The sequence below is a fragment of the Sarcophilus harrisii genome, chromosome 2 (genome assembly GCF_902635505.1).
Source record: "Sarcophilus harrisii chromosome 2, mSarHar1.11, whole genome shotgun sequence".
Taxonomy (NCBI): Eukaryota; Metazoa; Chordata; class Mammalia; order Dasyuromorphia; family Dasyuridae; genus Sarcophilus; species Sarcophilus harrisii.
In genome coordinates, this window is record NC_045427.1 from 648,601,008 (window position 1) to 648,616,724 (window position 15,717).

The 15,717-nt window shown below is 35.9% G+C and overlaps 1 protein-coding gene across 2 annotated transcripts in view; it reads left to right on the forward strand.

Moving 5' to 3' along the window:
- The window catches only part of PCDH15 (protocadherin related 15), a 2,067,151-nt gene that overhangs the window by 1,924,731 nt on the left and 126,703 nt on the right, over positions 1-15,717 (forward strand). For both annotated transcript variants that reach the window (XM_031956966.1, XM_031956965.1), the window contains 2 exons: positions 4,503-4,612; positions 9,101-9,241. In XM_031956966.1, coding sequence (XP_031812826.1) covers positions 4,503-4,612; positions 9,101-9,241 — 251 coding nt within the window. The remainder of the gene's footprint in view (positions 1-4,502; positions 4,613-9,100; positions 9,242-15,717) is intronic.

Here is a 15,717-nt window from a genome sequence, read left to right on the forward strand (position 1 = left end):
AAGCTGTGTGACTTTGAACCAGTCATTTAAACTCAATGATATTGCTAAATTTGAATCAAGCTATGGATGTGTCTGATTTTTGCTGATTAGACCAATATGTTGCAAATACTCTACCACTTGTCAGTCAAAAATAGTCCATATGAACATTTGGGATGGATTCTTTAACTTTGCTCATCTCACATTTCTTCTCAGTTAATTCATTTCTGCTTTGCTTATAGAGCACGCCACCTTCTGTGATGAGGGCACATCATGCCGGGTCATGCTGTTTCAGCATCTCCCATGTCATGCAATTAATTCCTAAGTTTCTAAGAGAGACCTTGAAGTGTTCTTGTATCACTTTTTCTAATCAAATTATGACACTTGTGCTGTGTGAGTTCTCCATAAAATAGTATTTGAAGTAAGCAGATGTTTGACTTTCAAACCCTGTGGTCAACTCATCAGAGCTGTGCTTACTTCAGCAGAGTTTAGTCAGAGAAAGGACTTTAGTGTCTGGTACTTTATCCTGCCAAGTGATCTTCAAACTCTTCTCAAGATAATTCAAATGGAAGTGATTCAGTTAGCTGACAAAGCCCTGCTAGACTGTCCAGATTTCACAGGAATACAACAATGAGGTCAGCAGAACAGCTCTGTTGAGCTTCAGTTTGGTAATCAGTCTAATACCTCTTCTCTTCCACACTTTTCTTCAGAGCCTCATTGAGCTAGATCTAGCAATGCATACAGAAATCTCATAATATATGTGTACATCTCTGGAAATATACTGCCAAGGCACTTGAACTTATCCACAATATTTTTTATATCCTGTAACCAATGGTTCCATGTGTGTTTGGTGTGGTGCTGGCTGATGGTGCTTTTGTGTTTTCTTGGTGTTCATTGTTAGACCAAAATTAGCAAAAGAAACAAATAATTGAAATATGTTGCATCTCAGCTTTGGAGGCTGCATTGAGTGCATAATCACCTGTAACAAAAATCGTGCCCTAGCATTGCCTCCACTTCAGTCTTGGCTTGTCGTCTTCCCCCTTACTATGGTAGAAGGCTTTGAAGCCGGATTCAGCCTCATTGAAGGCATTTGACAACAAGGCTGAAAAAAATCATGCTTAAAAGCAAAGGAGCAAACACACAGCCTTGTCTCACTCCATTGGTGACTGGAAAAGCCAGAGAGCATCAGCCATTTACCAGAACCCAGGCAAGCATGCCATCATGAAACTGATGTCAAACTGACAAATGCCCATTCAAATGCCACCTGGAGAAATATTGCCCATTTCTCTGGGATAATATCTTTATCATTTACTATTGATTAGTATCAAACCATCAGCACTGAATAGTTAAGATGCACCATATACCACTGGCTCAAAAATAGTCTTCAGGGCATCCTAAAAGCCCTATAGATTATTATTCTTGACATAAAACTTAATTTCACCCATCTTACTAAACCAAGAATCCTGCATTTCTCTCAGCTTTGCTTGTATTTTACTTTTGGTGGAGTTAAATACTACTTTTCAAGAGATAGATGAACTATTCTTCTGATAAATCCTGTGGAGTTCTCATATTTCATTTGACATCTCAATTTTCCCACCATTTTTGTCAAACCACTCTTAATGTATATAAATATTCTTACCCGAATGAGTAATTGCAGTACTATACAGCAAATTTCTGAAATATACCCACTTTTCTCCTCCAATATTGTCAACTGTGTGTTGGCTCAACAAGTTAGCAATGGACTTTCCCTACTTAGAGAAGCACTATATTCTGGTAAATCTTCTGGGAGTCATTTTGCCTTTGCGCCTCCACTTTTGTTGAATATGGATAGTTAATTTGGAGAAGATAAATGTATGTTTAGTACAGCTCTTTGCACAACATATTACCTTCCTCACTCTTACATCCTATCTGTCTCTTCTCCTTACAATGATATAGTCAGTAGACATTGTATAACAGTGGTTGCTTCAAGGGTACATTCACAAAGTTTTATTGCATTTAGGTCAATGACAGACAGAGCTGGTGATAAGAAGATAATGACATCATTAATAGAAAAGGACTATTGCCATTATTGTTTCCAACTCTATTCCTCCCAAGGACTCTTTGCCATGTCTGATTATCTGCTTATTCTAGCATTAAAGTCACCCAGAATTATAAGCTTGGTTTCTTTTGGCACATTGAGGATAAGAATTTTTAGGTCTTCATCAAATTTTTCTTTGGCCTCATCAGGTTTCATCATAGTGGGAGTGTGTATATTGATGATGGGGACATAGCATTTTCTTGCAAGTGGTGATTGCAATGTCATGACCCATCATTTGTTAGACATACAAGCTTGTTGAATATATTAGTTTTAATTGCACAAGTTATACCAGCTCCATGGCACTTCCATTCACTCCAGAAAAACATGTATTCACCTCTGATTTCAGTAAGTTGATCTACATTTGTCAGGCTTGTTTCACTCAGGGCTGTCATTTGGATGTGATATCTGCTGAGGTCTCTCACAAAACCTGTTCACCTTTCACATATATTAGATTTTGTGTTGATTATAAATGTGTGCACATTTCTAATACTGATGGTAAATGGAATGTTTGCCTCAGTTTTCTCATCTGTAAAATAAGCTGAAGAAGGAAATTACTTCAATATCTTCACCAATGAAACCTCCAATGAGGTCCCAACAAAGAGTTGGCAATGATTAAAATTACTCAACAACAGCACCAAGAGAAAGTGCTTGATACATGTCTGATTACTACCCACTCGTGTTCCTATAAATATGTGATCTCACTAATCTGAGTCTTCCTTCCAGTGATACTGAATAGCCCAAAAATGCAATCTCATCCTGTATCACATAGAATACTCCATCTCCCTGATCCCTGCCTTTTCACTGACTAGGATGATCTGCATTGTATCTCTGTTTCCTGACGTCTCTAGTTTCCTTTAAGTTCCAGATAAAATTACAGCTTTTCTACAGTAAATTTTTCTCAGTTCTTTCTTCTTCTCTGCCACTGCTAGTGGCTTTTCTCTGGAATTCTTTGCTGTTGATTTTATATACACTTTTTTTTTTGCACTAAATAGTTGTTTGCATTTTGTATATCCCATTAAAAAATAAGTTCCTTGCAGTTGGATTGTTTTTATCATTCTTTGTAATTCTAGCACTCACCACAGTACCTGGCATAAAATTTATTTATATTTTATTTAATAAAATTTAATAACTAACCATTTAATAAATGCTTATTAGCCTAATTTCCAGGGTCATATGGTTAATAGTGTGTAGGGTTACAAATGAATCTATCATATTACCTCCAATGCCATACTGTTTAAATCAAAGAGTAGAGATTAGAAAAGCAGAGAGCAGGAGGAGATTATTCCAATAGTCCTGATGGGGGAAGATAGGGTTTGAAATGAGGCAGAGCCTCAGTGATGGAAAAGAAAAGGATAAATAAAAGATTTGCAAACTGAGTATGGGAAGTAGAGAAAGAAAAAGAGATAGTGTGGTGTTAAGGTTGTGAACCAGGATCTTTGGAAAGATGGTAGCATCCACGGCTGAGATTGAAAGTTTAGTCAGCCAAGATTTTAAGGAAAATAAAATAAATCCAGTTTTGTCAAAGTAGATGAAAAAAGAAGATAATTTTGAGGGACATCCCAGGCAGAAAATCAGGGATTGATTTTTTTTTAAAAAGATCATTAACTAATATTTCTATACAAGAGAAAATCATTAGATATAACATCACAGCTGGCTTTAAAGAATAAATAAGAGTCTATATTCAACCAAAGTAGTAAACAAACATCCTCTGCAGTTAAGAGCAAAAATCAATGATTGAGAAAGGTGAAGAAACATGAAGATGATTAGGAAAAATCCCTCAGAAGAGATTATAAAATTTCTACTATTATAAGATTATTACTATTATTAAAATGAATTAATCTCTCATGAGAAACAATAATGGTTTGTTGAAAATGAACCTGGGAATGAAGATAAATAAGAGAGTAACAAATCCAAGAATATGAGTAAGAAGATGAATTTTCCATAAAAAGATTAATTTTTTGTTATTTTCTGATAATATTTCTACTTGGAAATCTCATGGAGTTAAAATGGTTGAGGGATGGAGAAAGATAGGAATTAAGATAAAAGAGTTAGAAAAGAAAAATTGTCTGTTTAATACCATTAGCATGATTGAGTTATGTCAAAATTTTAATACTATGAGATATACTGGTTTTTTTATGTTTTTAATCAAGAAAGTGCTCTTCTTTCTATACATTGCCTACCAATTAGTTGTGTAGTACAGTCATGGCACTCCTGTGTTTAGTCTTTATTTCCCTGGATGGCATTCTCATTCAGTTAAGAATAGAATAGTCCTTTATTTACTTGTGGTTCTGTGCCTGATGCCTTAATGTCTCACCTCCATAAAGACTTTCACAAACAACCTTATGGGAAACCTGCTTTTGCCAAAACCACACACATTTAATTTTTAAATAGAAACCTGTATTACATCAAATATTAACATAAGAAAAAATGATCTTGTCTAATTCTACAGACCACCTCCAGTAAGCGAACTTGCACCGATAGGGACTCCAGTTGGTGTTATCAATGCAGCGGCCATCAATCAGAGTATCGTATACTCTATTGTTTCAGGAAATGAAGATGGTAAGTGATTCTTAAGAACTGGATGCTTACTAAATACAGATAAATTCTGATTTTAAGGAAATCTAGAATATATCAAAAGATACAATAGCTGTGGATTTTAATTATCACTGTGCTATATAATGATTCAACTTATTTATTATTATTTATATATTGTGCTATATAATAATGAGCTATTAGGGTTACCTATTAAATTCCAAAATATCCATACTTATATGTAGAAATATATGTTACAAATAAATACACATGGATCCATTTATTAAAGTATATATAATACAGACAAAAGAAAGGAAACATGTTGGAATAGATAGAGAGCGAAGCTTAGAATCAAGACGATCTCAGTATAAATCCTGCCTGTCCCATTGGATGGGCAGATTATCTATCAAGTCAGTATCTCCAAACAGCTCTCAAAGACTACCCATGCTGATCTGTGTCAACTGAAGGAGTGTCTATATTGAGATTTCTCTGCACAGATAAGATGACAGTCTGACTCCAAGCCTCCCCCTCCCCCCAAAATGTACATATTTCCATAATGAGAATGTACATTCACAAATATGGATGGATGTTTTGCAAAACGCTTTGCCTGTTTTATTATCCTATGATCCTCAGAATAATTCTGTATCCTAAGTATTATCATTATTTCCACTTTACAAGTAAGAAAACTGAGGTTTTAATTAGTGACTTGCCTATGGGCGGATAGGTGGTAAATGTCTGAGACACTGGGCCTGAGGATTCCCCGACTCTCAGCCTTCCTTTATACAAGCACTTTCCCAGCATCATCTCATAAAGCAGCTTGGCATTGACACTGGACTCTGCTGCCCTTGGAGTTAGAAAAACCAGGGCTTAAATCACGTCTCAAATAATTATGGGCTGTCTGACCCTGGGCAGGCATTTAACCATTCTCAGCCTCTTTTCCTCTTCTATAAATTGCGGATAATGATTACACCTGCTTGCCAGGGTTGTTGGGAGGATCTGATAGGCTAAGGCAGGCAAAGTTCTCTAAGCAATTCTTCCAATGTTATGTAAATGGTCAGCATTATTCTACTGCTTCTTCTTATGTATTCTATGCTGCAGCCAAATGAGGGAATCATAGATTTAGATGAAATCTTGGACTCTATGCAGTTCAGCTCCTCATATTATAATTTATAATTATAATTTTATAATTTGGAAACTGAGGCCCAAAGAAGTCAAGCCTTTTGTTTGTGATTGCACAGAATGTGTCTAGGGTAATGTTTGAAATCAAGCCTTCCTAGCTCCAAATCCAGAGCCCTCTACCCTGCACTACTGAGCTGTCTCTTCCTTGAACCTTTCACTGCCCCATGCATTTGTTGAATCATTTTCCAGAGGGCTCTTTTTTATCTCAGCATATTAACATTTGGCTCATCTTGCAAAATCCTAATCCAATGCTACCTCCTCTATGGAGCCTTCCTGAACCCCTCAGATTAAAAGGACCCTCAGTTCTTTGAAATTTTGAAACAAGCCAAACATCTCTTTAATTAGACATGCTCACATTCTATAGTTTTACATGGAATAAATAAGATGATGGGATCCTAAATGTAGAAATCAAAAATATTTGAGACCAGCTGATCCAATCACAATTTACAGATGAGGAAACTGAGGCTTAAAGATATCCTCTGCCTCATTTCATTATACAGTTCTTGAATGCAGCAAACACATCTTTAATACTGTCTCTTTACATACAGATCTATATGTATGTATCTATATTTTTATGCAATGCATTTCCATACACGCACATGCTCATAATTCATTATAATTCAGGAAATGTAAACACTCCATGATGGTTACTTCCTGCACTATTGCAGATCTCAATCACTCTCTAAATTAGTTATTGATAGTCTGAGGAAGGAGACAAAAATATTTCTGTCCCTCAATCAACTTGATATTGAGAGAATGAACTGATGACACACCTGGAGTCTGTCTTTGCACCCATTCTGAGTCTTCTGAACTTGGCAAGACATAACCAGACTCATGCTTCACTAGAATGGCCTTTGGAACTAAAGGTCACCCCCACACCATGTGAAGGAATCAGAGTTTTGACTATGGTGTCATCCAGATGTACAGACTTTTGGATAGGGTGACATACATCCAGATGTGTATGGATTATTATTCTGACTTAGAAAAATGTAACAAACAGAATTTTGAACCATCAAACAATTATATTTGGACAGATCTTAGAACTGTTGGTGTTTTCAGTTAGGTTCAAAAAATCTTTACATTAGACCTGAAAACCTGAAATTTTCTAAAAGAGAAATGTTGCGGTATCAATGATTCTGTTGATATGTGTGGTCTCTGCTCTTATATATAGTGCAATCCCTTTATATTTTAGTGGATGAGCTGTGATTATTTTGTGACCTTTAGGTATAGCCCCCTCTGGCCAATCTGGTGACTAGCCTCTCCAAACTAAATTGGACTAATCCTTGATGATTTATGCACCATCTGCCAGAGCCTTAGCTGCTCTCTATGTCTAGCCAGAGGTTTCATTCCAGAAGGAGAAGCTTTCAGAAATCCAGGTCATCCATACTTCCCAATAAGGCACTGAAAGAGGACTTGGGGGGGGGGGGAAATGCAGGCTATTCAATGTTGAATTCGTTTTAATTCACTTATAAAAGATATAAAGATCTGGAGTGGTATTTTAAAGGAGTGGAATGATTTTTTTAAAATCACTGGAGTGATTTTTTAAATGATCAAAACATTGAATAAATGAGTAGAATTACAATGATTTCTGCCTATTTTTAGAAAGAATATAAATTGTTTATGCCATGTTCTACATTATAATACTGGCTTACATCTTTTTTAGATTTTGTAGACTGATCTCCCTTTTTCCTTTTCTGTTTCTCTGTCTCTGTCTCTTTCTGTCTCTGGTCTGTCTTTGTCTCTGTCTCTCTGTTTCTATCTCTGTCTCTGTCTATGTGTGTGTGTCTGTCTCTCTTCATCTCTTCCTTCCTCTATGTGTGTGTGTATGTCTCTCTGTCTCTCATGTTCTATCTCTTCTAAGTACTTTTCACCCTCTTTATTTGGGAAAGATAAGATCTCTGTTATTCACCTAACATTTCTGTCCATTTGTGTGTTTATCTTTTCATTTATCATCTATCCATCTGTCTGTCTGTTTGTCTCTCTTTCTCTTCTCTGTCTTATTTCTCTCCCTGTCTCTGCCTGTCTCTCTCTCTCTCTCTCTCTCTCTCTCTCTCTCTCTCTCTCTCTCTCTCTCTCTCTCTCTTTCTCTCTCTCTTTCTCCCTCCCTCCTTGTCTTCCTCTCTCTCCCTCTCCATTCTCCTTCCCTGTCTTTTCTCCCTTCTTCTTACTCTGCCTTATCTTTTTTCCTTGAGTATTGTCCAATGTTTGTGATTTCATCTGTATGGGGAACTCCAGTAGGAAAAGTAAAATGTGTTCTCCACTGAAGCAAATTTACAATTCATTTATAATTTAAAATCTTAGTTGCCTGAAGACATGAAAAAAGTTAAACGATTTGTCTAGAATGAGGCACCTCATTAATATGTGTTAGATACAGGATTTGAAATGAGGTCCATTGGATTCCAATGCTAGCCTTCTATGTTTTCTCACCCTTCTCATAAGTAAAATCTTCTTTTTTCCCCATTTTCCGTAAAATATATTCAGTTTGTGAATTCTTGAACATTTTATTAAGCACTTCTGTACAGAACTGTACAGTGCAAAGTGAGGCCAGTCAATCAGTTAAATAACATTTATTCAGAGCTTATTATGTTTCAGCCAATACTAAACACTGGAAATACAAACATAAGCAGAAACAAAAAAAAGTCCTTACCCTCCATGAGTTTATATTCTAATGAAGGATGACAACACATTACAAAAGATTAAAAAGGAAAAGGCAAAGGGTCTGAAGGTATGTGGTACAAGGGCACAATTGAAAATGTGCAGAGTCAAAAGCGCAACTTTGAGAGAAGTCAATGATGTCTTTGAACTGGATATTGTCTTTAAAATTGGATCTTTGAAAGAAAGCAGCCAATGAAAGAAAGGTCAAGGGTACTTCCAATGTGAGAAATCAAGGGGTGAAATAAAAAGAGTGATGTCATGGAAAAGAAAGTCCATAATGTCAGGAGAATCATCTGCACAGGGAGGGAGGTTGCAATCCTTTGATTTATCTTAAGAGAGAGAGCCTGAGTACCAAAGACCAAATTGTTTCCCCCTTCTTCCTGTTTCTTCTTTTTTTTTTCCCTTTGAAACATCATACTGGTTATCTAAGAGCCAAGTATTAGTTTTCTGCTAATTCATAAATTTTGAGCTGGAAGACTTTTTTTTTTTTTTAAACTTCCTTGGTAAGGAAACTGAAGTTTCAATAGGCTACACAGTACAAGGCAATAAGTGATAAAGGAAGAATTTAAAACTCACAGGTCTCTAATTTGTCATTTATAAGTAAAATAAATAATGTCAAAATCAGAGTAAAACTCACCTTAGGTTGAAGTAAAGACTTAGGAATTTTGTTTTATATTCCAGATCATTTTGGTATTAATAATGTCACGGGTGTGATCTACGTCAAGTCACTTCTTGACTATGAAACAAAGACGAGCTATGTGCTCCGAGTCCAAGCCGATTCCTTGGAAGTGGTTCTGGCCAACCTGCGAGTCCCTTCTAAAAGTAAGTCATGTTTGTTTCTTCTTCATTAATTCCATACTGGAGTGAATTTTGAGTCTTACATGTGAATAAAGAAACAGAGAGAGAATTAACTACTTTTTTCTTGGTAACAGAGGAAATCCAGAATATATTGTTGATTACTGCCAATGGAAATGCTGGTAAAAGAAGATTGACTGTTGCCTAATTTACAATCCCAGAGTGCAATGTATCTGAGCCTCTAAGTGGAACTGAGAAGTCCTTCACACATAATGATTCACATTCAGCACTTCATTATGTGACGTGGATAAGGAGGATGACCACCACGTCATTGACTTAGATACTGAGGTCATGACAGGTTAAGTGGCTCATTGTCATAAAAATAATAAGTGCTAAAGGCAAAAAACAAAACAAAACAAACGAAAAAACAAAAGACAAATTCAGGTTTCCTGATCAGAGTGATGATGAAACAGATGGTTGTGCTTGGAGTTCAGAAGACCTGAATTCAAATCCAGCCTTAAACACTTAGTAGTTGTGTGATCCTGAGCAAATCACTTAATCTCTGTTTGTCTGAGTTTTTTCATCTGTTAAAAGATAACAACAATGCCTAGACACAAAGTTGTCATGAAGATCAAATGAGATAATATTTGAAGAATATTTTTAAACTTCAAAAAACTTTATCAATGCTAGTAATGGATAATTAGAACTATGTTGTTTTTCAGATCCCAACCTCTCTTTAGCTTCGATCTTCTAGCTTCATAGAACAGAAGATAGAACACTCATAATATGGTGCTACTAGTAATAGTAGTCATACTACTATTATTACCACCTCTTCTCCCACAGTTACCATTATAACTATTATTACTACTACTAGCAGCACTATTACTACATGAGCAGTAGTATTAGCACTACTACTATTGTAAATATTACATACTACTATTATTACATATATTATATTAAACATAGTATATAACATATATTATATACATATATGTATATAATATATGTTATGTTATAATATATGTATATATATATATATATATATATATATAAACACACACACATACTACTATTACCACTACTGTTACTACAACTACTATGAAGACTATTATTACTAGTAGCATCACTATTACTACCACCATGACTACAACTGCCACAAGCTGCACTGTTCTACCTACTATACTACAACTAGTAATGATAACATTACTGCCACTAGTATCATAATTACTATAAGTATCACTTCTACTATTCTATTGTACCATTGTACCACTATCACTCTTATTACTATGACTAGTAGCACTACACTATAACTAATAGCACTACAACTCCTCCTCCTACTGCTACCATACTACCATAACAACTACTTCTACCATTATAACTATATCTAGTATTACTTCAACTACCACTTTAATTGCTACTAGTAACACTACTATCCTACTACTACTAAACAATGACTATTACTACTATTACTATGACTACTACTACTACTATTACTACTGATACTCTTGCTACTGATATTACTAATATTGCTGCTATTACTACTCTGAGATTTCCAGAACATAGGTCAAATTTGATTGAAGAGAGGTTTGGATCTAAGAAATAACAATTTTTGGCACACAGTAGATAGTTACCATTGCTGATTGAATGATAACTACCGTGCTCATGATAGAGGTCTTTAAAATAAAGCTAGATTATCATTCCTCAGGTGTGCTGAAATGTTTTGTTTGTCCCTATTTTATGGCTTAAACTAAAAGGCTATTCAGTTTTGGTTCTTTTGGTTCTATATAACCCTCAGATGTTGCTGGAATTGGAATGGAGAAGAAAATTGTGAGCCAGGTACTAAACAGAATGGAGAGGAAAGGAAGTCTTCTGAAAGTCTAGAGATGCCAGCAGCAAGGATCTGACCATGATGAAATGTAGGAATGAGATTTAAACAAGATATAGTTATTTTATGGTGGCAATGAAAATATCTAAAAATGTCTGTGATATTAGAAATATTCTGTATAATCATAGCATTATGGACTTAGATTGAAAAGGAACTTATAGGTCATTTAGTCTAGCTTCTACTTATAAATTAGAAAATAGGCTCAGAGAGGGTCATAATATAATTATTATTAATAATAACAATAGCTACATTTTATGGTACCTTGAGATTTGCAAAATGCTGAGTATGTGTTATTCTATTTGAGCTCTACCACAACCTTATGAGATAGTTATTACATTATTCATTTAAAAAATTAGGAAAGTAAGACAAAAAGAGATAAAGTAATTTGCCCAGAATCATACAGGTAATATCTGAGAAGGGATTTGAACTTAGGTGCTCTAAGTTCCAGCATATTATTCATTTTACTGCCCAGGAACCCAAGTTCATTTAAATAATAAGTGACAGAAATAGGATTTGAACCCATAAAGTTTGAAGATACATCCAGTGTTCTTTTCCCTGTATCACCTCATCTGGCTGTGATCGGGGAATGAGCTAGTGTTGAACAGAGTACAAAGACCTGAGCAGAGGAAACTATTTTCAGAACCCCTTAGAAAGGGGAACAAAGTGTGATAAAGAGATGTAGACAATAGGGAATCTGTTAATGATGAGCACAATGTCTGAAGAGGACTAGGATTGTGTTTACTATGGGATTACTTATTTTGCTCTATTTCTTAACCCCACCACTGATGGTCCCAGGAAGAAGTAATTCAGCCTCAAATAAAGATTAAGCAATACTGTGCTATAGTTCAACACTGAAGAAGAGACCTGGGAAAGATTTAAAAGACTTAAAAAGGCTAAGATTTCCCACTGCATCTAGGCCATCTCCAGTCACTCTGATCTTATCTGGCCACTGTACCCAGATGTCTCTGGAGGAGAATGTGAGGCAGGTGACAGCACAGTCTTCCCTCACTCAAATCCAATTCACTTGCATGTCATGGCATCCCCTCCCTGAAGTCATGTTCCTCTCCAAAAATGAAGGAAAACTATCCACGACAATCGTCACAAGGAAGGAGGAAAAGCCATGAGGCAGCAGGGGAGAGGGCAGAAGAAAAAAAAGACTTTCTCCTGCCTTTTTCCTTATATTGAAATTTGGGGCAAAACTCTGGCTTATGCAGTGTTAATTGTATCCCTTGTTGTTTTTTGTTGTCACTTGTTTCAATCCTTCATGAGTCTTCATGACCTCTAGACAAAGATATTGGAGGGGTTTGCCATTTTCTTCTTTAGTTCATTTTATAGATGAGGAAACTGAGTCAGAGTTAAGTGACTTGCCTGGAGTCACACAGCTAGCAAGAGCATAAGACTGCATTTGAATTTAGGTCTTCCCGACTCCAGGCCAGGCATTCTATCATGAGCTACTTCACTGTCCCTAACACTACATGTAAAGCCTTTAGGTAAATACATGTTCAGTCATGTCTTACTCTTCATTTAGAGTTTTCTTGATAAAGACACCAAAATAGTTTGATATTTTCTTCTCCCTCATTTTACAAGTGAGGAAGTGAAAGAAACAGGGTTAAGTGACTTATCCTGGGTCACCTAGTATCAGTGGCCAGATTCAAACTCATGAAGAGTCTTCCTGATTCCATACCTACGATTCTATCCACTGTGCCCTCTGCCCAATCATAGTTCCCAATAAAAAGTCCAGTACATTTCCCAATGTCCTACACTGACATATGCATTGCCTGCTTGAATTTTCCAAGTACTGGAAGCAAAGTGTGGAAATATCTACTCAGTAAAAAGAAACAAGGAATTGAAATTTGGCTGATGACATGAATGAAGAAAATAACCAGTGAGTGTGTATTCTTGGTAATGTAGATGGAAATAGATGCTCTCAAATTACATGGCTCCAATCCAGTCATCCACAAGCATTTATTATTCCAGTCTCTAATATATTAAGAAAGCTATAAAGGACAGAAATGGATAAGAAATGAACTCAAGCTTTCCATGGCTGAGTAGATTTACTAGTGTAATTGGAACATGTTTTCAAGATGGCCCCACTAACCAATGTAAATATATAGAAGAGAGGGATGAAGGAATGCTAAAGTTTGAGGAAGGAGAGTTTTCGTTTCTTTCAATCCAGGAAAGCTTCAGGGAGAAGGTAGAACTAAGCAAAATTTAAAAATGGGCAAGATTTCAAAAGATTGAGGTGGATGGAAGCCATTTTCCTAGTCAAGAGCAATGATGTGAGCCAAGGCACTGGTGAGGGGAAGCCCACATTTCCCCAAACCATCAGCAGCAAAGATAATGAAAAGGAGAGCAGTATAAGGTAAGTCTAGGGTGATAAGTTGTATCGAAAGTGCAAAGGGTCTTGGGTGACAAGCTTATGGAAAGAACTACTTGATAATGGGGATTCACTAGAGGTTTTTCTACAGCAGAGCAGATCATCATTAAGGATTTATCAGACAGAGGAGCTTGAAATGGAGAAAATAAACCAGAGATTTAAGATGTTACTGAAAGGATTCCAAGCGTTGAATGTTTGTTGAAATAAATAGTCTACTGATTTATCAACAAGATTTTTTTTCAGTACATATTCTGTACCAGGCACCAAACTAAGTGCTGGGGGCGGAGGGGGGTAGGAGAAAAGTGAAACAACCTCTTCTCTCAAGGAGGTTATGTTCTGCTGGGTGGAACTAGCATATACAGAAAAGAAGGTCCAAAACAAAAAGAGAAATAAATTCCAAGTGTTTTCAGGGTGGCACTGACAGAGTTGGAAAAAAGCCATTGGGGGAAAAAAAAACCTTTGAAGGGATTCTATGAGATAGGTAGTAACATTAACCTCAAATTAAAAAGCATTAAGAAAGATCAGTAAAGAAATTATCCCACACCAAACTCTACTAAGTTAACCACATATACCAAACTGTACTCGGTTAGCCATATGGATAAATATATCATGATTTTGGAGCAAGAGATATGGGCAGTGACTACATAAGAGAAGCATTTAGAATGTAATGAGATTGATGACAAAAATATATAAAGACATTAGACCTATGAGACATGAGTTCAGTTTTCATCAGACCCTAGAATCCCATGGGTCCTCAAACTTTTTAAATGGGGGCCAGTTCACTGTCCCTCAGACTGTTGGAGGGCAGGATTGTAGTAAATACAAACACTTTGTTTTGTGGACCTTTAAATAAAGAAACTTCATAGCCCTGGGTGAGGGGGATAAATGTCCTCAGTTGCTGCATCTGGCCCATGGGCTGTAGTTTGAGGACCCCTGCTAGACTAACAGCCCAAATATCCATACTTCCTCCCAGGCCCAGATGTTCTGATTGGTAGATGCTGAAGGTGTCACTCAGAAAACACCTGGAAAAGAATAGCAACAGCTGGGACCACAAGGATCTAATATGTTCCTCCTCAAGAGCTGGGTTGAAGAATATTGACAGAATTGCCTAGAATATTTCCCAAAGGCACAGGGATAAAGACCATTCTGCAGTCTGATGACACTTTAACATTTTATCAAACTTAAATTCTCCCTAACTGACTTTAGGATAGCTGGGGGAAAACATAATAGGTAGGAATTGAGACAGAGTAAAGGAGGAAGGGTTGGCAATGACACATATCAGTCTTTATTTGGTCAGAAAGACAGGAGCTGTGTCTGTTTCATAGTAGGTACTTAATAAATGTTTGCTGAAGAGATAGATGGATGGAATTAATGATGGAAGCTAATTCAGAGAGAAAAGAAACAGGCAAAAAATCAAACCTCAGTATAGGAATATGTGATTATTTGATAGTCACATATTCCTATGTTAATAGAATTAGCTCAGTATTTGGATTTTCTGAATGTATTCACAGGCTGATAAGAAAGGAGCTGTCCATCACAAATACCATTTATGAGAGAGTGTTGATATAAAATCTTCACCTAAATACATCAAGTAAGTATATAAAGGAAAAATTAACTTATTCACAAAAAGAATTAGAAAATCAATAACAGCACAAAATTTCAACACTCTGCTAATGGAATATGATCAATCAAACAGAAGGCAAAGAAGAGAGAAGTTGGACATTTTAATAGAGTGCTGTAGAAAGTAAATTTGATAGACATCCAGAGAGAGCATTGATTTGAAAAAAAAGAGAGGGTATGCCTTTGTTCTGCCAGATATATAAAAACATTATGTTTTAGGTCAAAGACAAATTCAGAGAGAAATATAAAGTGCTACAATTATGTGCTATATTGTTTTAAAAATAATTATAAGAAATGAAAATGTTATCAAAATATATATGTTTATGTAAACAATAAAAATGACTTGTAGGATCCTATTTGAATTAAAGAACAAAGCATTAAAAATAAATTAAAATGAGAATGATTAAAACATAAATGCAGAATGTGAACATTTATGGTATGTAGCCCAAACAATACTCAGAGGCAAATGTTTATCCCTAAATATTTGTAGTAGCAAGAAAGAAAATGAGAAAATTAATGAGTTCAATTTGCAGTTAAAAACTAGTAAATGAACAAATGAATATATCAAAAGCAAGCAGGGTAGAATTTAGGTAAGAGAAACTATGAATGTGACAGAGAATA